The sequence below is a fragment of the Sceloporus occidentalis genome, unplaced genomic scaffold (genome assembly GCF_023333645.1).
Source record: "Sceloporus occidentalis isolate IW3139 unplaced genomic scaffold, rSceOcc1.0.p SCAF_20, whole genome shotgun sequence".
NCBI lineage: Eukaryota > Metazoa > Chordata > Lepidosauria > Squamata > Phrynosomatidae > Sceloporus > Sceloporus occidentalis.
The window spans coordinates 3241085-3265975 of record NW_028317000.1 but is presented as its reverse complement, the minus strand read 5'-3'; the positions used below and the strand labels follow the sequence as shown (position 1 = coordinate 3265975).

At 45.4% G+C, this 24891-nt stretch overlaps 2 protein-coding genes across 8 annotated transcripts in view; one reads left to right on the top strand and one right to left on the bottom strand.

The window, feature by feature from the left end:
* Positions 1-20941, top strand: part of SV2A (synaptic vesicle glycoprotein 2A) — a 32561-nt gene extending 11620 nt beyond the window's left edge. For 2 of the 3 annotated variants that reach the window (XM_089483827.1, XM_089483828.1), the window contains exons 3-12: positions 6745-6925; positions 7728-7879; positions 8563-8696; positions 9706-9795; positions 9959-10069; positions 10225-10313; positions 11747-11911; positions 12409-12542; positions 12797-13000; positions 13754-13945. In XM_089483827.1, coding sequence (XP_089339953.1) covers positions 6745-6925; positions 7728-7879; positions 8563-8696; positions 9706-9795; positions 9959-10069; positions 10225-10313; positions 11747-11911; positions 12409-12542; positions 12797-13000; positions 13754-13917 — 1424 coding nt within the window. In that variant the 3' untranslated portion in view covers positions 13918-13945. Of the gene's footprint in view, positions 1-6744; positions 6926-7727; positions 7880-8562; positions 8697-9705; positions 9796-9958; positions 10070-10224; positions 10314-11746; positions 11912-12408; positions 12543-12796; positions 13001-13753; positions 13946-14634 lie in introns of those variants that run through there. The other variant, XM_089483830.1, reaches the window with a different exon arrangement.
* A 1014-nt stretch (positions 20942-21955) lies between these two features.
* BOLA1 (bolA family member 1) lies at positions 21956-24148 on the bottom strand. 5 transcript variants are annotated; one of them, XM_089483580.1, is made up of 2 exons: positions 24045-24148; positions 21956-22503 (listed from the first exon to the last, which is right to left on the bottom strand). In XM_089483580.1, the coding sequence occupies exon 2, from the start codon at positions 22481-22483 to the stop codon at positions 22040-22042; it is 444 nt and encodes a 147-aa protein (XP_089339706.1). In that variant the 5' UTR covers positions 22484-22503; positions 24045-24148; the 3' UTR covers positions 21956-22039. The 5 variants fall into 5 exon arrangements, with proteins under 5 accessions (XP_089339706.1, XP_089339705.1, XP_089339702.1 ...); XM_089483579.1 differs by having other exon boundaries at positions 24104-24132; XM_089483576.1 differs by having other exon boundaries at positions 24074-24124.
* Positions 24149-24891: the final 743 nt, after the last annotated feature.

Sequence of the window (24891 nt, the reverse complement as noted above, 5' to 3'; positions counted from 1 at the left end):
TTTTTCAGACTCCTCTATATGTGTGTGTCTTATTTGCCCAGTTTTTGCCCCCTTTCCTTGATGGTCGCTCAAGGCGAAAGAAACCCAAGCATGGCTGGGAGCCCACGACAGGTGGTGACTCATCTCTCCGCTCGCTCTTTCTTTCTTCTCTCTCTCGCAATCTCTTCCCTCCATTTCTGACTTATAGGAAGGATGTGTCAGAAACCAGGGTGGCCCCCAGCTTATCTCTCCACTCCACGTCGGCCCTGTGGCCAAAAGCGCTTAAGCGGAATTAAATCTTCCCCGCGAAAGAAAAAAACCAAGCCGTGGGAGGAAGCGGCTGATGGTGGAAAAAATGTCTTTTATTTTCATCTTTTTTGGGGGGGAAATGAGGAGGAAGATGCGGGGGCGTTGTGTTGTACGTGTGCTGCCTTGTGTGTGGGAACACTGGCCTTTTTGGAGGCGACGTCTGTCTCCGCCGGATTTCCCTCCATGCACTGCAGTGCGGCAAAAGCCGACAGCTTGCCCACCCCTCTGCCAGTTTTGCTTGGCACAGGAGGACCCCCCAAATTGGGGGAATCCCCCTTTTTGGCACAGAGATTCATATAGAGGAGAAAAATTGGACTTTCTGGTTTGGGTCGTCCTTGTAGCCGGAGCCCAAAATAGCCATGTGAGGAGGCCTGTTTCTTTGGAGAGGTTGAGCTTTTCTTCATCCTGGAAAGAAGTGACCAGTGGGGTGTCCAGTGGGGTTTTGTCTTGGGCCCAGTTTGCTATTCAACTTCTTTATGAATGACCCGGATGAAGGAATAGAGGGCATGCTTATCACATTTGTAGATGTCACCAAATTAGGAGGAGTAGCTAATACTCCAGAGGAGAGGATCAACACTCAAAATGACCTTAATAGATTGGAAAGCTGGACCAAAGCTAACAATTTCAATGTAGAGAAATGTAAGGTACTACACCTCAGGCAGGAAAATAAAATGCATAGATATAGGAATGTGGGACACCTGGCTTAACAAGACTCCATGTGAAAGGGATATAGGAGTTCTAATAGACCACAAGTTGAACGTGAGTCAACAATGTGATGCGCAGCTAAAAAAGGCAATGCGATTCTAGGCTGTATCAATAGAAGTATAGTGTCCCCATCGAGGGAGGTCATAGTGTCACTTTATTCTGCTTTGGCCAGGCCTCACCTGGAATAATCCTGTGTCCAGTTCTGGTCAAGAAGTTCAGAAAAGATGTTGAGAAGCTGGAGAGTGTCCAGAGAAGGGCAACCAAAATGGAGAAGGGTCTGGAAACCATGCCCTATATGAGGAGAGACTGAGCTGAGTCTGTTTAGCCTGGAGAAGAGAAGGATAAGAGGTGATATGAGAGCCTTGTTTAAGTATTTGGAAGGATCCCATATTGAGGAGGGAGCAAGCTTGTTTTCTGCTGCTCCAGAGAACAGGACATGGAGCAGTGGATGCAAGCTGCAGGAAAAGAGATTCCACCTCAACATTAGGAGCAGCTTTCTGATGGTAAGACCTGTTTAACAGTGGAAGATGCTGCCTGGGAAAGTGGTGGAGTCTCCTTTTTTGGAGGTTTTTAACCAGAGGCTGGATGGCCATCTGTCAGGATGCTTTGATTGAGAGTTCCTGCATGGCAGAATGGGGTTGGGCTCTATAGCCCCTGAGGTCCCTTCTATGATTCTATACCTCTATGATTCAAGAGAAAGAGAGAGATAATGTTTTAATATTTTTATTTTGTAGGCTGCCTTTCAGGAATGCTTCAGCAGTGGATTTCCTATTTATCAACAAGGTGTTGATAAATCATTTTGAATAAAATTGATAAATAATTTGAAACCTAGCTCTTCCTCCCCTTCCCCTTTGGTTCCCTTCCTGCATCCTGCAAGAGGCATGTGCGGATCTCTTTCTAGGCCGCTCTCTTTCGAGGCGGCCGCCTTTCTGGCTTTGCTTTGACAACTGATGCTTTTTTAGGGTTGCATCAGACGAAAATAAAATAAAATATCAGCAAAGCTCTTGCACTTGACTGGAAGGGGTTTCTCCAACCTCAGCTGATGGATGGGGATGCTCACGAAAGCCAGTGTGCCTCCCTCTCTCTTTTTGCTCTCTCCCCATCCCTTTCCATGCAGTTGCTTAGCAAAAATGCCATTTCTCATCAGCATCCTTTGAGGGTGAAAAAGGGAGAGAGAAAGGAAAAGAAGCAAACCGTGACTCATCCGGATGATAAGTAGACTCTGGGGGTGGATGGAAAGCTTCCCAAGAGGCACGGCCTCCCTTTATTAGGGGTCCATGTCTGTATGTGAGACTGTAGCCCTATAGCATTGTTCTTCCTATAGGCCTTTGGGTTCACTCCATCTTAGGGCAACCCTTATCTGTGAATTCCCAGCATCTTTGTCCGCCACTCCAACCACTGCACTGCCTTGTCTCTCAAAATCCGACTCAGGCTAACCATTGACTAGGCTTTTCTTAGCAATTTGATATCGCCTCTCATTTATTCAGAAATCCGAAACAGTCTAAAAACCAAAACCTTTCTTCAGGGGTGGCTGAGAGAAGGACACTTTGGCTTTCCGATGGTTCGGTGTGCTCAAGGTTTGCTTCATGCACAAATTTGTTAAGAATATTTTCGTATATCATGGGACGGGAGCATCCTTGGATTTTGGCATCCATAGGGAATCCTGGAACCAAACCCCAGTGGATACCAAGGGCCCATTGTAGTAGTAGTAGTAATAATAATAATAATAATAATAATAATACCCCATTGTATATCATTCAACTTGAGCATCCATGGTTTTTGCTATCCACAAAGGGTCCTGGAACCAAACCCCAATGATACCAAGGGCCCATTAAAACAACAACAACAGTAATAATGTCACCCCAGTGTGTATAATGGGACCTGAACATCCATGGATTCTGGCATCCAGAGGGAGTCTTGGAACCAAACCCCAGTGGATACCAAGGACCCACTGAAATATTAATACTAATACTAATAATATCCCATTGTATGCCATGGGACTTGAGCATCCACAGATTTTGGTACCAATGGAGGGTCCTGGAATCAAAACCCAGAGGATACCAAGGGCCCATTGAAATAATAATAATAATAATAATAATAATGATAATACCCCATTGTATATCAGGGGACTTGATCATATTTTGGTATTCACAGGGGGTCCTGGAACCAAATCCTAGCAGATACCAAGGGCCCACTGTAATAATGGTAATAATCATAATACACTCCATTGTATTACCCATTGTAATAATAATACCCCATTGTGGACCTGAGCATCCTCAGATCTTGGCATCCATGGGGGTTCCTGGAACCCCAAGTGTCAAAGAAACCCTCTTGTTGCCTTCTTAGGCCTTGGCAGGGTTTTGTCGGCTTGCATTCCCCTGCGATTGCAGTTCAAACGGATATGGACAGCAGGATAAAAATAGCCCTGCTGCGCTTGTGCTTGCGGCACTGCTGCTGTGTGGTGTTTGTGTGTCTAACCCCCCCTTCCTTCCCTTCTCTTCCTCCAACCAAAGCCTTTTCCATCCATCCATCCATCCATCCATCCAGACACACACACACATTGAGTCCCTTGGAGGGGAAGAGCATATGAGGTTGGATGGAGACTTCACCTCTGCTGTGCCCTGCTGCTCTAGCTTTGCAAGAGCAACATACCCTTCTCCATTTTGCAGATGAAAACTGGGATCCGTGCGGCTAAACCACAGCAATACCAATGGATTGAGATGGGGGAAAAGTTATGAATGAGGAAGAACAGACATGTAAGGGGAGGTTGCAGCAGTTTGCTTTTGCCTGAGCCAACTGGGAAGGGCAAGATTCCTCCCTTTCCTCTCCTCTCCTTCAGGCTGAGTTAGTTGAGAGCAAACTATTTTTGGACTTTTTCTTTACACCATGCTGGCTCCTCTCTTTCCGATAAAATAATTGAATGCAAACTACTTTTGCACTTTGAGTTTGGTTTGCAACAACTGAAGTAAGCTGAGGGAAAAGAGAAAAGTGGGAGGAGGAGAGAGAAACCAGGACATTTTAAAAGCAGCTAACAAAATGGAAAGGCAGAGGATCTGGACTGTCACCACCAAATCATGCGGTTTCAGATTGTGCACCTCATTGCTCTAGGGACATTTTTTTCTGCGCAATACCTTTTGTTTTGTACAGACCACCATGGACCACCAAAAAGGCAAATGTGAATGTGTGCACATGTCTTCGCTTACGCTGACCCCATGGAGGGAAAAACAAAACAAAACAAGACTACTGATGGAAACAGTAATAGTAGTAGTAGTACTATAGTTATTTATATTACAACATTTTACCAGTATGGGACTTTAGGCACCTTAAAACAGTTAAAAATGGACATAGTTAAAAATTTCTCTCGATCTAGACACTATACTCCTATTGAGGCAGCCTAGAATTGCATTGGCCTTTTTTAGCTGCCACATCACACTGTTGACTCATGTTCAACTTGTGGTCTGGACTCCTAGATCCCATTCACATGTACTGCTGTCAAGCCAGGTGTAATCCATCCTATATCCGCATTTCATTTTCATTTTCATTTTTTTGCTTAAGTGTAGTATCTTCCTACAATTGTAGCAAACTGAGCTGAGATTTGCACCCAGTCCTCTCCTCTTGGTGGGAGTAAGTTCCCCCAAAATTGGGGAATTTGCAGCCTGGAGGTGACCCACCAAACCTGAAGACCTGAAGACCAGGCTCTGAGATCCGGGAACCTTAATGCCTTAGGACACCATGGGATAAATATCACCGATGCCTGGCTTGGTCCACCTTGTGGTCAGCCCAATATGGGGTCACAGCAACATGCCCCTTTTGACCTCTGGTTCTGCAACAGCGATCTCTAAGAGAAAGCACAAAGGCCTTTGGACACATCGGTGGGCTGGATTCCCAACCAACATTAGCCTGAGCTGAAATTTTGGGGCAGGGAAGGAAGGGTGGGCCGGCCCCCGAATGCCGCACTGCAGTCTTGCAGCGGCCGCCGCAAAAATTTGCAACGCCTTCCGTTCCGGAGGAGGAGGCATAAAGGATGCCGGTAATCCCTTTCCGGCACACCAAAACTCTCCGGTGTAGCTGGCACATTATGTATGTGTTTGGAGGCAAGGGATGTGTTTGCCTTTTTCTGGAGGAAAATCGGCTGCATCGGTTGGCCTCCAATAATTGGCCTGATCTTTGGCGGCCTAATCCGAGGATTAGCGAGCCAGGAAAGCGAGCAGCTAAAATCGGCTAAGAGGAGATCTTTGGTCACCGTGGGGCGCCCGGCTCCATCCTCGTTGCTGGAGGGATTAAGTGCCCGATGGAAAATGCAGTCCTCATGCGCAGTCCTTGCTGCATGCGCCTGGAGCGAGTGCAGTGCCGCAACCAGGGCTGGGTTGCACTACTGCGAAAAGCCGCCAAAGTCTCCGTCCTCGAACTCTGTGCCACCCACATACTGAGTCACCAGTGTCCCTATATGTCTCCATTCCTCCCTGCCTACAAGCAAGACACACGTCCTCCTGCATCCTTTGCATCAGCCGCCATTGCTTGTGAAGAGCATGCAAGGATGCAAATGGGAAGAAGTTGGAGGCATTGATGGTGGACTGCCCTGAAGGGTGGCCAACTCTCCTCCTTTGGAGATCTTTAAATGGGTTTGTATGGCCATCTTTCAGGAGTGCATTAGATGGCCCTTGGGGTCCCTGAGAGTCTATAAAGTGCATCCCCTCCAACATTTCACAAATGAAGACCAAGCAACATCAGAGTGTGGTCAAGAGGGGAAAGGTTATTCATGAAAAGGAACTCACAATCTAGGAGAGGCAGTTTGCTTTTGCCTGAGCTGACTGGGAAGGACAGGACTCTCCCTCCTCTCCCTCCTAAATACAAGCTATTTTTTGCAATTTAAAGTTTGGAGCAATGGAAGTCAGCTGAGGACAAAGCAGCAGGAGGAGAGAAACTGGGACATTTTAAAAAAAAACAACTGAGAAAGTGGGACTAAAGAGGTTTAACCAGGGTGTCCCATCAAATTGGGACACTTGGAGGACATATGGAAGTCCCACCATGTCGATGTGGTAGGACTTCGTAGGACCATAGGTCTGGAAAGGACTGCAAAAGTCATCTAATCGAACCCTTAGCTGATGCCCAAAAGCCACATCTAAAGCATTCCTAAGAGATGGCCACCCAACCATGGTCTAAAGGGAGTATCTTACAACATCGAACTGCTCTTAACTACAAGGAAGTTCTTCCTGATGTTTAGGTGGAATCTCTTTTCTTGTCACTTGAATCATTACTGTTGTTTTGCCTTCTGCTTGAGGATGGCTTGAATCTTGGCAAGAGCTTGGAAACATTGCTTTTTTGGGTGACAACTTTTGCAAACCCTCCAACTGTCTTGATTTGTCAGAGCCATTCCCGATTAAGTCCATTCCCACTTTCTCAGCCGCCTTTTAAATGCCCCGATTTCTTTCTCTCTTCCTTCCCTCTTTACCTTCAGCATACTTCATTTGCTGCAAAAAGTAGTTTGAACTCCACTCACTCATTCACTTTGCCCACACTTTGAGGTTGCTTGTCCATACGTGTCCCTGTTTTAAATTGTAAAATGTTGGAAGGTATGCCCCTGGCTACGGGCTGCTGGAAGTTGTTATACAAAAAAGTAACTGTTCCATCTGCTGGGCCTTGGAAAGACAAGAACTATTCGAGGAAGGCTTTTGCAAATTTTCAAACTGTGGTTTGCAAACCTTTATCTGCCTGCACTTTCAATCTCTTTCTTCCCTCCTCTCACTCTAGGTCTCATCGTCTACTTGGGGATGATGGTCGGGGCATTCCTGTGGGGAGGTCTAGCAGATCGGCTGGGACGGAGGCAATGCCTCTTGATGTCCCTCTCCGTAAACAGCGTCTTCGCCTTCTTCTCCTCGTTCGTCCAGGGATACGGCACTTTCCTCTTCTGCCGCCTCCTCTCCGGCGTCGGGTAAGGATGACCCACGGTTCTCAGACCAAATCTGAGATAAACCTTCCTTTTAAGGATCCATTTTAGTTTCCACACACAAGAATTACCTCCATGTTATAATGTTTTTTTTCTCTCTGCTTCCATGAGGACTAGGAACATAGCTTTGGGAGACTGTTTATAAAACTGGGAGGGAAATGAAGGCATTGCTAGGAATCTGGGCACTAGATTCCAATCAAACAGTTCATCAGTTATTGATTTATATCCAATCTTTTTGGGGTTCCAAGCAGTTTACAAACTAAAAAAGAAGATACAAACCAATAACATGCATGTTAGTCTGTAGAATCAATATGTAGAGAGATGTTGTAGCACCTTTGAGACTAACTGAAGAAAGAAGTTGGCAGCATGAGCATTTCTAGACTTAATTTGAGGAAGCAGATGTAAATCTATGAAAGCTCATGCTGCCAATTTCTTTCTTTAGTTAGTCTCAAAGGTGCTGCAAGATCTCTCTATGTGCAAATACACACACACACACACACACACACACACACACACACACACACATATACTAAGATTAAAATAATGCAGGTTGAACATCTCTAATTTGGAACCCTTCAAAAAGAAGATACAAACCAATGACATGCAAAAAATTAAGAGTAAAATAATACACTTGGAGCATCTCTAATCTGGAAACCCAAAATCTGAAAGGAATGTATCTCCCCGGTGTGTTTCTGTGTATGATTTTGCTGGGTTGAACTGAATCAACATTTTTTTTGAGTGTTAAAATTGTTTCTCTCTCTTTCTTTCTGTGCCCCCCATTTTCTAGGATTGGGGGCTCCATCCCCATTGTCTTCTCTTACTACTCGGAGTTCCTGGCCCAGGAGAAACGGGGAGAACATCTCAGCTGGCTTTGCATGTTCTGGATGATCGGCGGCATCTATGCCTCCGCCATGGCATGGGCCATCATACCCCATTACGGTAAGCACTCCAGAATCCGACCTGTAGTCCGAGTTGCAAGACTAAACAACCAGAGAGTGCTCCTGTCCCTTTGCTGGCTTTTTAGAAGTGAGGATTTCAGCAGGGGGTTTCTCAACCAGGTTACAAGCAACCCCTGCTGTAATGCCTTCTTCTGCTCTCCTAGCTGAGATGGAGATTCGCACCCAGACCTTTCCTCTTGCCTAGAGTCCCTAAAAGTGGAGAATCTACACCTTTGTCTCCACCTGGAAAGAACTTCTGAAAACTGGAGATGTAGTTTAGCCAACCAAATCCAGAGAGTCTTTGCAAATTTCAGCCACCGGTCAGTTAAGCTTTGCAAACTGTAGGAAGCTGGAGCTTTCCTTACTGAGCTGGAGATTTGCACCCAGGCCTTTCCTCTTGCCTGGGGCTGAGGAAGTGGAGGATTTGCCTCTTTGCCTCCCAAAAGAGTGGAGAATTTCCCTCTTCGTCTCCCACTTGCAGATGATTCACGAAAACTGGAGACTCCAGACCTGAGCTGTAACCAAGCTACTTATGCCAAAAACAACTGAGGCAATGCAGCAAAACCTGTCACTTCTTCTAACCTGCTCTTCCTTTTCTGCTCTTCCCTTTGGCTCCCTCGCTTTTCTTCCTCCTCCTCCCTCTTGGCGCACTATCCTCCGCTGCCGTTCCTCTGCCCACCAAAGGGTGGAGCTTCCAAATGGGCTCCGCCTACCAGTTCCACAGCTGGCGCGTCTTCGTCTTGGTTTGCGCCTTCCCATCCGTCTTCGCCATCGGTGCCCTCACCACTATGCCAGAGAGCCCACGCTTCTTCCTGGAGGTATTGTGACCATTGGGATGGTGTTCTGCTTGGGACTCGGTGTGGTTGTTGTTGTTGTTGTGTGCCTTCAAGTCTGACCTATGGCAACCCTAAGGCAACCCTTTCATGGGGTTTTCTTGGCAAGATTTGCAAATGGCTGGTCAGACTCTGGGATGTCACCTGGTAAGGTCCTCACTCTCCACACTCCCATAATGACGCCTCTGCATCAAGACGTTTTTACTATTGCCTTCCCCTGAAGGTGCAAGAGTGTGATTTGGCCCAGGTCACTCAATGGGTTTACATGGGTGAGCAGGGATTCGAACCCTGGTCTCTAGAGTCCTAATGCAACACCCAAACCACCACACCTTATATCTCCATAAATGGCCTTGGTGTGGTGTTGTGTGCCTTCGTTTCCGACTTATGGCAACCCTAAGGCGAACCTATCATGGGTTTTTCTTGGCAAGCTGCTTCAGAAGGGGTTTGCCGTTGCCATCCTTTGAGGCTGAGAGAGCGTGACTTGCCCAGGGTCACCCAGTGTGGGTTTCCATGGCTGAGCCAGGATACAAATCTTGCTCTATGGAGTCATAGTCCAATGCTCAAACCACTACTCTTCGCTGCCTCACATAAATGGCCTTAGTTGTGTGCAAAATTGAATTTTGTAGATCTGCAACATTCATATTCACCTAAGGATTGCCCTGACGTTACAATTTATGGGCACAATAAATTGTCATTTGCAGAACAGCAGCCTGCGGTTGCGCCTCTGCAATTCACTAACAGCATTTCCCCAACGCAGAAATTTGTAAAGTTACAAAACATAGACTGTGATATAGGATTTCGGTCATTTCCCCCCAAAATGCAGTCTCTTGTGGAACTCCTAGCATCCTCAGTTGAGAAACTTTTCTTTGGAGGGTCTCCTTGTTTATGCCACCATCTTGGAGAGGATGGTTTGTTGTTCTCGATGTCGTGGAAAAACACCGAAGCACAAAAATCAAATTTTGCCTTGAAACCCTTGCTGTTTTTGCCTTTGTAGAATGGGAAGCATGACGAGGCTTGGATGGTGCTGAAGCAAGTGCATGATACCAACATGAGGGCCAAGGGACACCCAGAACGGGTCTTTTCGGTAAGATCCCTTTCACCTTGGCACGACTTGAACCTAGGACATGCACTTTCCAACCTTATCAGAGATGTCCGACTCTCATGCACTTTAACAGTCTTAAGCCCATAGCTGATGCACTCATCGACCCACTCAGGCCACCTTCCTTCTCCATCATTTGACTCTGCAGGTGACCCATATCAAGACTATCAAACAGGAGGACGAACTGGTGGAGATCCAGTCCGACACGGGGACTTGGTACCGGCGCTGGATGGTCCGCTTCTTGAACCTATCACAACAGGTGAGTGGTGAGGACTGGAGAAGAAATGCATAAGTGAAACGGCAGGTACCTGTCTTGTGGACACAGAGTTTGTATTATGTGCTAACACCCCACACAGTTGCCCTACTGCCCCACAGAGGCTCAAATTATCTTGCATTTTCTCCTTGCTTTTGCAGGTTTGGGCGAACTTCCATCAGTGCTTTGCTCCTGAATATCGCCGGGTGACACTGATGATGATGGCTGTGTGGTTCACCATGTCTTTCAGGTAGAGAAAAAGGGAGAATGTTGTGTATGTGTGACCACTGGAAAGCCCGTCTCCCTAGGTGTTGGGGAAAATATTTTCTGTTGTTCGCTGTCCAGTTGGCTTTGAATTATGGTAATCCCATAAATGAGATTGGGGTGTGGAGGATGACATTGCCAGCCCTTCCTTTTGTGAGCAGGCTGCATGCACACAAAATTGTGATGGAGAAGCTTCTTCTGATTGTTGAACTGGAGATCTCTGAAGGGAGCAGTCTAGAAATGACACCCGGTTGCACCCCAATTGTCGGCACCACAGACCTCCATTGCTTGGTGCTGTTGTTGGCTGTTGAGATAGTTTTCTTGGGAGAAGAGGGAGTTCTTTTGAGACTGTGAAAATAGTGCCAAAATCAGAAACATTAATTCCCCCCCAAATTACGAATGTGGCGAAGAAGGCAATGGCAAAACCATAAATAATGCCGTTTCAGACCGCTTGAACTTCCATGGCTCAGTGCTGTGGAATTTTGGGGTTTGTAGTTTTGTGAGCTAGTTAGCCTCCTCTGGTGTCACAACAAACTACTCCCAGAATTGCACAGCACTGAGCCATGGCTGTCAAAGCAGTGTCCAACTGCATTATTTCTGCAGTGCAGATGCACCCTGACTATTCCTTGCCTAAGAAAAACCTGTGAAATTCATGGGTTGCTGTAATGTCTAGCTGATGCATTTGTAATGTCTAAACAAGGATGCTAGGACTATTTGTTCCTGCATTTTTGCTGAATCCAAGATGCAAAGAGAATCAAAGGGCTTCCATTTGTGCAGCGGCATAATGAACAATCGTTCTCATTTCCTTTTTCTTTTTAAAGGAAAGACTAGCTTTTCTTTCCCGCAAAACCACCCAACTCATTTGCCGATGTAACCCAGGGGCCGGAAAACACACCCGGATGCCAAAAGCTGTAGATCCGCGATTGATCTCCCTCTTAGCCAGTCTGTTAATTGGAGCCGCCAGGGGAGGAAAGCAAAATTAATTGCAAGCTGGTCATGACTGACGCTTGATGCCTATGCTTGCAGGTGCGCAAACCACTTGCGCTTGCTAATTGGGGCATTTGGAAACCCAGCGAGCCACCATCCTCATTAACCAAAGCCCAGTTCTCTCTCAGGCATGGTCCAGGTAGAATTTGCATTGTATACTCTCAGAAAGAGACCCTAAGCATTGATATGAAACACAGTAGGGCTGCCAGATCTCAGAGTCTGGTGTTGGTGTTATGTATCCCATGGCATCTCATAGCAATAGGGTTGCTAGATTTCAGGGCCTGGTCATCTCCAGGTAGGAGATGCGGGTGCAATTCATCCACCTTTTGACTCAGCTCATGGCAAAAGCCTGAGTGCGAATCTCCAGCTCAGCTGGCAGAACACCAATGTTTTAATTCTCTTCTCCTCCTTTCTCTCGCTCCCGGATGACAGTTACTATGGCTTGACTGTCTGGTTCCCGGATATGATCAAACACCTCCAGAATATCGAGTACGCCTCCCGTACCAAGGTCTTTATCAACGAGTCGGTACGCCACATCACTTTCAACTTCACCCTGGAAAACCAGATCCACACCCGCGGGGAGTACTTCAACGACAAGTAGGTGCCTGCTTGGCGTTTAATTTAAACTCTTCCAGATTAAATTTAAAATGCTTCCAGATTACTACCACAAATAATGTAACCAAAACCAGATGATGTTGCGCATATCCCGTCATTAACCCGCCATAATTAAAGCTACATTGGCCGGCATTTTGCAATGATGAAAGTTCGCATTATTGCAGTGCCGCTTTAATGCCGGGTTAATGGCAGGATCGGAGCAATGATTTGAAAGCCTTTCGCGCTATCACAGTCACGGATGGGTTAATGATGGGATAAGGACAGGGGAGTGATCCTGTGTGTGATAATCTCCAGAGTAAGTGGGGCACCATGATGGCGCAGCGAGATATGCATGCAAACAGCCACTGTGCATCACAGTCGGAGTGCCAGGTAATGGCAGCAGACCCCGAAATTCCCAAACAGATGCATTCAAGGAATCCTTAACAAATCTTGTGCCCCATGTGAAAATTCGCCCTGTGTCTCCCTCTTGGTTTCTCCAGGTTCATTGGCCTCAAGATGAAGTCTGTCTCGTTTATCGACTCTTTGTTCGAGGAGTGTTATTTCGAGGACATCACCTCTAGCAATACTTTCTTCAAGAACTGCACTTTCATCTCTTCTGTCTTCTACAACACAGGTGAAATCCGGTGCCTGGTGCGCAACATGGTAACCCTTGCTTTCGGGCATCATAATATGGCAGCTCCCAATGGGTTCAGCTGTTTTAACCTTTCTTCCCATTGTGGAAGATGGTATATATATCATGTGCAGCCCCCAAATCCTCCAGCTAGGCTTCCCAACCTCCCTGGGAAACCCTGGTGAAAATGTCCCCATTTTAAGAAAAAGCCCTGAGTTCAAGTGCTAACCTCTAACCCCCTCTTCTCCACCCAACAGACCTCTTTGAGTACAAGTTCATCAACAGCCGGATCATCAACAGCACTTTCCTCCACAACAAGGAAGGTTGTCAGTTGGACTTCAGCGACGACAACAATGCCTACATGATCTATTTCGTCAGCTTCCTCGGCACCTTGGCTGTCCTCCCGGGGAACATCGTCTCCGCTCTCCTGATGGACAAGATCGGGCGTCTCCGGATGCTGGGTGAGGAAAGACTGGTGGAGAGCCCAAAACGTCTGGCCAGGGCAGGTTATAGGGAGACTATAAACACCCCTTTGCCAAAACAGCTCCAGTGGCTGCCAATCCACAATTCAAAGCACTGGTTGCAGTGGCATCACAAGAGCTGGTGTTACTCCATTTAAGTCATTCATATTGTTGGTCCCTCAAGAGTAGATCAGGCCACTGTTCACACCAGAACCAGGGTTTGGGCCATGTGTCTGAACAAGACAAGACTAAAATGGGGATTTTAGGGCTTTGCAGAGAAGGCAAAGCGGTTTGAGTGTTGGAGTACCACTCTGGAGATCTGGGTTTGATTCCCCACTGCTCGGCTATGGTGACCCACTGGGTGAGTTGCACACTCTCAGTCCTAGAAAAACTTGTGAGAGGTTCACCATAAGTTGTAAACAGAGATACAAGAAGACAACAACAGCAAATGAGAAGAGTACTGGTTCCATCCCATGTTCCTAATCCTGAATCAGGATTCTTCAGGGTCCTTTTCCAGGACATGTCCTACAAGTCGACCTTCTGTCCAGGAGGAATTCCAAAATGTCCTCCATTTAGAGCATGAATTGATATTTCTATGAGTGTTTTTAGCTTTTATTTGGTCACGTCCTACATTTTTCTTGAATGTACCTACATTGTGTGGTGCCTTTTCCTCCTTTGCAGTGGTAACATCCAGTCACCCTGGGATTCTTCTTCCTATGCTGATTTCTCTTTGTGTCTCTCTCTTGCGCAAAGCTGGTTCGAGCGTCATGTCCTGCGTGAGCTGCTTCTTCTTGTCCTTTGGCAACAGCGAGTCAGCCATGATCGCCCTCCTCTGTCTCTTTGGTGGGGTCAGTATAGCCTCCTGGAATGCCCTGGACGTCCTGACGGTCGAACTGTATCCCTCAGACAGACGGTAAGGCAACAGTCCTTGCATTCATCCCAATGTGCATTTGCACCAGAGTCCCAAAACAATGGGCTGCATCCTTGCATCCCTTTGACATTGTAGCTACAGGGAGGCATTGCTCCAACAAAATTAAATTCCTGCCTTCACCATGAAATGTTCCTTCCATGCTCAAATTTCTAGTACAGTCGGCCCTCTTTATCCACGGATTTTTTGATCCATGGATTCAAGCATCCACTGCTTCAAAATATTCCAAAAAAGTATACATACCAAATAGCAAAGCTTGATTTTTCATTTTATATTAGGGACACCATTTTGCTATGCCATTGTATTTAATGGGACTTGAGTATCCATGGATTTTGGTATCCACCTTCTTTTACTCTGCATCCTTTAATTTCCTTTTTTTTTACTTGTGCTGGTCTATAAAGTTGAACTTGAACTTGAATTTAAAGCAGTCTCAAAGTGGATTATTTCTGCAGTGTGTTTTGGACCTACGTAAAATTATTTTCCCATTATTTCTTTTAAATACTGTTTTTACCTTGCTTTTACCTTCTTTTATTCTGCATCCTTTTGCTTCTTTTTTTCACCTGTGCTGGTCTATGACCATAATACAAGTTGAACCCGAACTTAATACAAATTGAACTTGAACTCAGTCTCAAACTGTATTGTTTTTCCAAGCTCATTCTTTCTCTCTTTTCCCTGTTTCCCCCCTTTGCTTCTGTCTCTTCCGCAGGACGACTGCTTTCGGGTTCCTCAATGCCTTATGCAAGCTGGCCGCCGTCCTGGGCATCAGCATCTTCACGTCTTTTGTTGGCATCACCAAAGCGGTGCCCATCCTCCTGGCCTCGGCGGCTTTGGCTGTGGGCAGCTCTCTGGCCCTAAAACTGCCGGAGACACGGGGCCAAGTTCTACAGTGAGAGCAATAGTGAGAAAGAGAAAGAGAGAGGGAGAGGGAGAGAGAGAGATTCGCACTCGGGCCCTGTCCTGCCCCTGCCCCTTTCCCACTTCGGGAGAGATTTAGAGTCGTAGAGACACTGTGACCGTCGTCTTAATGTCGTTCTCATTTCAACAAGCAGGGGTCAAGACAAATCCATCATCCGTAATAATTTTTTTTGCCCCCTTTTCACAAACTCCCTTGGTCCCGATTAATCCCCTGCCGTCCCACTTTCCCGGCTGCTTTTTCGAACGTCCTGGTTCCTCTCTTCTCCTCCTTCCTTCGTCCTCAGCTTACTTCGGTTGCGGCAAACTAAGTTCAGAGTGCAAAATTCGTTTGCGCCCAAAGGAGAGCAGAAGGCAGGATCTTTCCCTTCCCAGTTGGTTCAAGGAAAAGCAAACTGCCGCTCCCAGTTTCTTCCACATTAATAACTTCTGCCCTCTTGACTGCACATTGCCCAGTTTTCATATTTGGAGGGTATATTGTCCAAATCCCTTCCTATCACGCTTCCCCAAATCTCCCCCATGATTTTTTTTGTGTCCAAGTGAATCTGCTCCCAGGTTGGAGTCAAAAAACAAAGGGGCATCTTTCTCTCTCTGCCCCAAATGCGGAAGGAAAGAGGTTGGATGTTGATATATGGGCAGGGGGTTGCCGAGACCCCCATCCAAAAACCTTTTGGCATTTCAGGGTACCCTGCCCCGACTCGCCCATCCGAGGCGGGCGTCCGAATAATCCGCGAGAGGGATTCGGTGATGCGACCTTTCGCACCGACGTGTAAACGTGTCTGACAAAAACTCACAAGCGCTTGGGTGTGCCACGTGTTCCAATCAACCCGTCTCCTTTTCCCCTCCGTCTTTGGGATATTTTATTTTGTCTGTGTGTATGTGTGTGTATGTTGTGTGTGTGTGTATTAGTGTACGTATGTCTGTACAGAATCAATGCAAAAGACACCGATCCAATCCCACCTTTTGTGCGTGATCTACAAAGACCATAACCCAATCTTAGTGTCAGTTATTTCGGGTATAAAAGGAACCCACCGACGATTAGCATCCGTTCAGGTGTTATCACTTCGTTTAGCTTGACGTTTCCAGGTTTCCTAGTGGAGTTTTCCCCGTTTTTTCCTGTTGAGCCACAGAGTGGTTTGTTTTGGGGGCGAAATTTCTGCACGATGTTAAGACAGGCTTTTTGTATTTGTGTTTCACCCACATTCGTTTGTATGGCTGGGAATTTGCCAGTAGCAGGTCTGATTTTCTCCGTTGGGGGTTCGAAGGGAGATTATTTGGTGGATAGTAATCCATGGTTTCTTGGCTTTCCTTTCGCTCATTTCCCAATCTGATTCTCTCCAAATTAAAATAGACGTTATTTGTACTAGGGAGGCAAAACCTTCATTTGCTTTCGTTTTTGTGCGTAAGACTGAATCGCATTGTTGGTTTGAGAAGTTGACAGCTTCTGTGCCGTTTTCTTTGGGACTTCTTTTTGAGAAATTTGCACCATAAAATATGGCTTTTCCCTGTATAAAATGTTTGGTTTGCTTTTAACTTCCCCTGGGGCTGAGAGAATACTTGCTCAAGATCACCCATTGGGTTTTCTTAGCGGAGTGTGGATTTGAACCTTGGGTTTATTGTATCTTAGTCCAACATTCAAACCACTGCCCCAAAACCTTGTTTGAAAATGGCAAAGATGCACATCTGGGCACTGGTATTTGGATATGTATGGGGCACTTCTGATGTGCATCAGGCACTTTTAATGTGTGTTGGATACTTCCAATGGGCATCTGCAGTTCTTTTGTATCCCAGTATTTCCTAGTCTGGGTCCGGATGTGCGTTGGGCAGCACCATGATGCCCATTTTGGTGCCTGTTGTGCATTGAGGCCATGGCACATTGGTCACTCCACCGGCTACCATTGCAGAATGGGTGCCATATATTGTAACACTGCAATGAGGTGCATAAGGAGGTTGCAAAACTCCTCTGCCCAGGTGGCACTAAAGCACAAAACCCTCCTCCCTCTTCTCTTGCAATGCTGCCAAAATCCCCCCCAATTCTCAAAAACATAACAAAACAGGATTTTGGGGAGGGGGCCTTATTTATGCCATGGGACCATATTTTCTTCCAGCGTACATAACCATGAATTTGAAAAATTCAGAAATAGCCCTATCCCCTGCCTCCTGGCTCTTGGATCCCAAAGATGTGGGATTTTTGTGAGCAATTTTGGAGAGGTTTAAATAGGAACCTGCCAGCTTTTTCTTCCAGACTGCCAAAAGAACCAAGGGATGTAAGCATGGAAGCTGTGGACAAAACGGCACAGCTGGCGAGCCTGGCTTCCAGATTATCTCGGACCAAAATTTTGGATGTGGGGCATTTTAACTTGACTAACAACATTTGGAAGACCTTGGTCTCGATCCGTGCCCGTTTTCTCTTTGGCAATGTCCCTTTTTAGGCTTGCCAGATATCGCTGGCTGCATCTGCACTGCAGAATTAGATGCTACGAGAACAGAAATGTCTCTTACCTAGGGAATCCTGGGATTTTTAGTTTGGAGAGGTACTTACGGCTCCATTGCAATGAGAGCATAATGCTGTTGTTCAGGGGAGTGGGCTAAAGAAGGATGGAGTGCCTTTTCAAAGTACATATCCCAGGGTTCGCCAGGATTGAGATATAGCTGTTAAAGTGGCACCGAACTGCTGTAAATTCTGCCGTGCGGATATGCCATCTGTGGATCCAAAAACTGGGTTTCATTGGGAAACTCGCTCTCTTAAGTCTCTGTGCCAGAGATTCTCCTTGCCCTGAAAATCACCACTTGGAAAGGAAAGCATTCCAGATAAATAGACATCTAGTTGGAAAGCAAAATAATTTGGAGGACTATCTCTCTTTGGAGGTCTTTAAACAGAGGTTGAAGAGGCATCTTTTGGGAGTGTAGTGGTTGTGTATTTGTGTATGGCAGAAGGAGTTTGGACTAGGTGACCCTATTGGTTTGGACTAGGTGGCCCTATTGACCCCATTGGTTTGGGTTTGGACTAGTGAGCCTATTGACCCTATTGGCTTGGACTAAGGGTTGGACTAGGTGACTCTATTGACCCTATTGGCTTGGACAAGGTGACCCTATCAGTTTGGACTAGGGTTTGGAGCAGGTGACCCTACTGGTTTGGATTTGGACTAGGTGACCCAGCAGTTTGGACTAGGGTTTGGAGTAGGTGACCCTACTGGTTTAGGTTTGGACTAGATGACCCTATCAGTTTGGACTAGGGTTTGGAGTAAGTGACCCTATTGGTTTGGGTTTGGACTAGGTGACCCAGCAGATTGGACCAGGGTTTAGAGTAGGTGAGCCTATTGATCCTATTGGTTTGGGTTTGGACTAGGTGACCCTATCAGTTTGGACTAGGGTTTGGAGTAGGTGACCCTATTGGTTTGGGTTTGGACTAGGTGACCCAGCAGATTGGACCAGGGTTTAGAGTAGGTGAACCTATTAATCCTATTGGTTTGGGTTTGGACTAGGTGACCCTATCAGTTTGGACTAGGGTTTGGAGTAGGTGACCCTATTGGTTTGGGTTTGGACTAGGTGACCCAGCAGATTGGACCAGGGTTTAGAGTAGGTGAGCCTATTGATCCTATTGGTTTGGGTTTGGACTAGGTGACCCTATTGGCTAGGGCTAGGTGACCTATCAGTTTGGACTAGAGTTTGGAGTAGGTGACCCTTTTGATCCTATTAGTTTGGGTTTGGACTAGGTGACCCTATCAGTTTGGACTAGGGTTTGGAGTAGGTGACCCTACTGATCTTATTATTTTGGGTTTGGACTAGGTGTCCCTATTGGTTTGGGTTTGGACTAGATGACCTGTATTGATTCCTATTTCCATCTGATCCAGCCAGAGCTTTTCCTACAGACTTGATAATGGAATCCTTAAAAGTATATGGTTTCTTCCAGTCTTTTTGAGGCCTGTCCACACTTCTCCCCTTTGGAATGAGCTCTCCGTATGCATCTTTTTTTGGAGGGGAAAGAAATCGGTTTATAAATGGTTGAAGGCTATCAAAGGGATCAAAGCACACGGTGCCCGCCTTCCGATACCTCGTTCCTTCCCATATCGTGTCTTGCTCTGACTTTGGTCTACTCTATCCATCCTTTCCCATGTATAGCTGGTCTTTTAAGCAAAATAAAAAAGGAGGAAAAAAAAATTACCGGCATCCAAACCATCCGTAGTACCGTCTGTATGCAAAACAAAACCGAGAAAAGACGAAAAAAAATAACAATATACAAGCAAACCTTGTGCTGTGGTGTAGTTTTTAGATGTTTGTAAATCAGGAAAACCAGGAAAACAACAACAAAACAACAACAAAAACCCAACAATCATGACTTCAATTGTGGTCTCCAGTTTGTTTCATTTTGTATTAAAAATAAAATAAAATAAATGAATTTAAAAAATAATAGTAATTAAAAACCAGAAGCCAAGAATGATGAGATATTGAGACAGGTTTTAAATGTCATGTTGAGAAAAAGTACGTTTGTATGTATGGAGGGGGGAGGAGGGAGAATCTTTTATAAAGGGGTTGCAAATACGGATGGCGACGGCGATGAAGATTTAAACATTTTAAAGGAAGGTTTGTGTTGCGCACTTTGGTCTGCGCGGATTAGAGAGAAATGTTGTTGCGCCCGGCTTCGGCCGCACGCGAGACTCTTACTCCCTTCCGCCTCTGGTATTACGAACTCATAGTCGATAAAAATCAATGTAAAAATGAAAAAATAAAATAAAAGAGTTTGAAAAATATATATAGATATTAGAACCGTTTTGGATTGCAATGCGCTCTTTCCTAAACAGGAATAAGGGGCTGGTGATAGAAGAGGGGTTCACTATGACTGGTTGCACCCCGGATCTCCTTGCCAAGCCCCTTTATTTGTTCAACTTGTATGGGGAAGATATCATAAGAAAAGCAGGTTTAGACTCAGAAGAAAAGGGAGTGACGATAGGAGGAAGGACATCGACCATCTAAGATATGCAGACAATACCATAACACTAGTGGAAAACATCCCAGGCTTGGAAAAATTACTAAGGAAGGTCAAAGATGGAAAGTGCAAAGGCAGGTTTAATGCTGGACATAAAGAAAAATGAAATACATAAATTCAGCCTAGAATTCAAAGATATAGCTGCGTTAGTCTGTAGGATCAGTACGTAGAGAGATCTTGCAGCACATTTGAGACTCACTGAAAGAAAGAAATTGGCAGCATGATCTTTCATAGACTTAAGTGTACATCCTCAGATGCATAAATTCAGCCTAGAGAATGAGGAACCTGAAATAAAGAGCTTCCATACTTTTGAACAAATATTGATCAGAATGGGGACTGAGTTGATCAGTACAGCGACTGCAAGAAAAACAGAAGACTTGGACTGAAAAAGACAGCTATGAAAGAGATAAGATCTTAAAGAGTCAAGATGTACAACTGAGCACAAAAAGTTAGATCATTCAAGCCATTGCATTCCCCATCACCACGTTTGTTTATTACTTATTTCATTTATATGCCACCACCATTAATACATTATTATGATTATGATTATAATTCAGTGGGCCCTTGTTATCCGCTGATTTGGTTCCTGGATCCCCCCGTTGATACCAAAATCTGTGGATGCTCAAGTCCCCTTAAATACGATAGGCAATTATTATTATTGTTATTGCTATTATTATTATGGGCCCATGGCATCTGCTGGGGTTTCATTGCAGGACACCCCTCGATACCAAAATCTGTGGATGCTCAAGTCCCCTTAAATACAATGGGGTATTATTATTATCATTATTATTATGGGACCTTGATATCCGCTGAGGTTTGGTTCCTCCGTGGATCCCCAAATCCCTGCGTGCCCAAGTCCCATTAAATACAGTGGCATGGTAAAATGTTATCCCTTATACAAAATGGCAAAATCAAGGTCTGCTATTTGGAATTTATGCTTTTAAATAATATTTCCGAGCCGTGGATGCTTGAATCCGTGGATAAAAAAAATCCGTGGATAAGGAGGGATGACTGTACTTAGCCAGCCTGCTTATCTAAATGTAAAGTTGTGATGCAGCGAGACAATAAAAAAGGAGATTCCCTCTTGTTTAAAAGAGCGGTGGCTTGGATCTTACACTGAGTTGCCAGAACTGAGTAGGTGGCTAATACTAAGTGAATGTCCTCCTGTTTCCCATAAACCATCCCGATCTGGAGAGTAAGGTATGAGCAGAGATAGGGGAAAGTGGCTGAACTCTGGACGACAATTTCCTAAACACAAATGGTTGAAATCAGGAGAGCGGCAAAATTAAATTTGCCATTAACCAGGAAAAAGCAGCCAAGCAAAGGGCATCAGAGAAAAATACCTTGAAGGGTTGTTATCTAACAGAAATAATTGGTCCTTTCCCCCCAAAAATAGATGTTTTTGCTTTTTAATAAAGATTCTAGCATTACAAGAAGAGCTGCAACTTTCTTAATGACATTAACTAAAGCAAATTATGATCAAGCATTCCCCAAAGTCTGAAGTTTTCTTGCTTTTTGCCTTTATTTTGTACGTCTTGACATTTAATTCATCCTTACTGATGAATTTAGCGAGATTAGAAACGGTATTTGGAACTCCCTATTATATATATTTTAGATTTTAACTGTTTGGTATTTGTACAAACTCTTTTATTTTATATTGTGACAAACTAGGGGTTAAATGCCATTAAAACCGAACTGGAAAACAAAGATAAATATTCATTCGCAAGAAACCCAACAGCAGAACGGAAGAGAAAGAAACAAAAATAGCAAAAACAGCCACAAAAATGTACACATACACACAGATCCCTTTAGGAAAAAGAGCAAACAGAACTCCATATTATGTACCTTATATATATTTTTATATTACAACTGTTATATGATATTCGTACAAACTTTCATTTTATACTGCGACAAACTAGGGGCTATAAGCCATTTAAACCGAACTGGAAAACAAATTAGGTATTCGAGGCAGAACCATTTTAAAGAAACCCAACAGCAGAATGGAAGAGAAAGAGAAATAACAGCAAAAAGTAGCCCAACGCTACCCAAAAACACACATACATATATGTGTAGATCCCCTTTTAAAGAGAAAGCAAACAAAATTAAGGCACGGGCAAACATAATAAAGTGAGATTAGGAATGGAGAATTTATTCCTGCAAGGCAGGTACAGGTACGGCTTTAGAGACGGATCCGGCGGCACCCGCAAAGGGTCTACATGGGTCCCGTTCGCTCCACTTTGCCCGACATTTGCGGGTCATCCTTGGACCCTCCAAGGCACTCAGGGGCTTGGATGATTTTGGGGTTCTTCTCCCATTGCTGGGGAGTCTTGGCTTGGATGGAGAGGGCATGGACGGGTCCGGTCAGCTCTTCCTGGAGGATGTCGTTGACCAGCCGGTGCCGGTGGATGAGCGAGAGGCCCTCGAAACGGCGGCTGGCCACCACCACGCGGAAGTGTGTCTCCGAACCCCGGGGGACGGCGTGCATGTGGCTGTCGTTGATGACCTCCAAGTGGACCGGCTCCAAGGCTCGCTGGAGTTTGGCGCGGATCTCCATCTCCACGGGCTTCTTCTCCATGGCGGGTGAGGAAAAGACGCGGGCAGTGAAGGATGGGCAGAGGAGGCTACGGCGGAGCGCCAGCAGGCTGGATGAAATCATTGGGGATCGAGCGGCGAGAACTGAAAGGTGGGAGGCAAACTATTATTACTATTATTATAGAATTTGCACAGTGCTTTACCTAGCAAAAATCAAAATGAAACAAGAATAAAACCTGCCAAACAGCGTGCGGCCTACACAATTTAAAACATCTCCAAAAGAATGCAGCAAGCGCACAATCAAAACATAACCATCAAATGGCATATTGTCACTCGCTTGATATTATGAAGAAGACGGAGCCAGCTTGTTTTCGGCTGCTCCGGAGACACAAGGGTTTTTGTTTTGCGGCGTGACAATGGTCCAAAACACACTGCCGAAATAACCCGGTTTGAGTCCACTTTATCTGCCCCGGCTCAGTGCTAGGGAGTCCTGGGAATTGTAGTTTATTGTGGCACCAGAATTGTGTCTGGCAGAGAAGGCTCAGAACTGCATAGCTCAGCCTTGCCAGTTAAAGTGAGGTCAAACTGGATTATTTCTGCAGTGTGGATGCAGCCTCATCAGACGCAAACCAATGGATTCAAATGACGAGAAACTCCTCCGAAATTTCCAAGAGGACCCACCTAAATGCCAAGAAGAGCATCCTTGTATTTTTCCTTTTGTTTAGGAAACATGTTAAATATTTCTACTTCTCGCAACAACCCTGCAAATAAAATAGAGACCTTTGGGTCACCTTAATGGATGTATTGTTATTATTATTGTCATCCCCAAAACAAAAACCAGACATTTTTCAAGATTTCAGGCAAAGAATTCAGGAGCATCCAGTACCTTAATGGCAGAGAACAAGGTAAAATCTGGGTGACGGGACCCCAGTTCGAATTTCGGGGATGTTCAGATTATGAACAAATAATCTCCCCAGTTGCAATTGGTAACATATGTCCTCTGAGCAAGTGCAGAGTACTTTTCCTTCACCACCCTTGGAAGGCAATACGCAGCAATCGTGTCACTGGGTGTGTCTATTTGTGTGTAGTTGGAATGCAATGTCCATCATCCCCCAAAGGGCTGAACAGGAGGGAACTGTAGTGAAACAACACCTGGAGGCCCCTATAATTCAAGGCTTCTTCTCCCTCCCTCTGAGCATGTAAAGAGTGTAAAGACTTCACTGTAGATACACACACAGCCAGAGCTTGCAGAAAACACCTTTTTGGACTATGACACCCAGCATCCCTTACTCTGGCTTGGAAAGATTCTGGGCAAAACATTAAAAATTAAATTAAAAAGTTACTTTCCCCCCTTTCCATCCTGCAAGGCATCCCTCTCTCTTTCCTCTCCTGCAAGGCTGGCCAAAGGGTTTCAAGGGGCATCAGGGGAGGATGGGTGGCACAGTTGGTTGTGCCCATTGCATTGGCAATCCAGTGTTAGGGATATGGCTTCCACTTTGAATGGCGATTTACAAAGGAACAGATGCAATGCAATGGACCAAATGGGTTTGGGGATGGAGGAAACGCTTTCTTGCAGCCATGATCTGGGCATGCAAAAATGCAAAACCTTTTTTGCATGCAAGGTAAAAAAGAAACCTGAGCAAGCATGCAAACCTTGCAAGCCCCCAAAATCCCTGCCACCTCACCTGTCCTTCCAGGGAAACCCTTTACCAACCTGCCTTCCCTTTCCTTCCCTTCTTCTGACCTTGTTGTTTTCTTCCTTCCACTCCCCCCAGCAAAGTGGTTTCTGGGAAATGTAGTTCTTAGACCCAGAACTACTTCTCCCAGCAAGCAAAGGAGCAATTCCTCTCCACCTACTTTCTTCCCCTTTGCAATCTGGGAATTGTAGTCTGGGGGGCTGGGAAGGGACTGGGTCTATTTCAGGGCAAAATTGCATTTAAAAGCAAAAGTGGGATGTTTTGCTTGCTTTGCTCTAAAAACACATGCAAGTAGCATTTGCAAAAGGAGTATGGATTTAAGGAGTGATCATGTATCTATCACTTTATGCCTTGAGTTAATGCAGTATTTGTTGCTGCTGGGCATGGCTTCATTGACAAGAAAATTTGCAAAGGCAATAATAAAGTGGCAATGATAGGAAGAGGTTCCTACATTGCAACAAGGATGATGATGATGATGATGATGCAGAAACCTGCAAGAAACTGTGAATGTCTGCTTGAAATTTCAATATCACGATTTTGCTTTGTCTTTATAGTTGTCTATAAAGGCATCCTGGGTCCCGCTGAGAGAAAATGGGAGTCCTTTCCCACTCCCCGAACTCCAACTCCCAGCATGCAAAGCGGGAGAAGTTCAGCTCACGTGACTGAGAGAAATTGGGAGCCCTTTCCCACTTCCAGAACTCCAACTCCCAGCATGCACTGAGGGAAAATCATGCCTCACGTGACAGAAAATGGGAGTCCTTTTCCACCCCAGAACTCCAACTCCCAGCATGCACCGAGGGAAAAGCACGCCTCACGTGACAGAAAATGGGAGTCC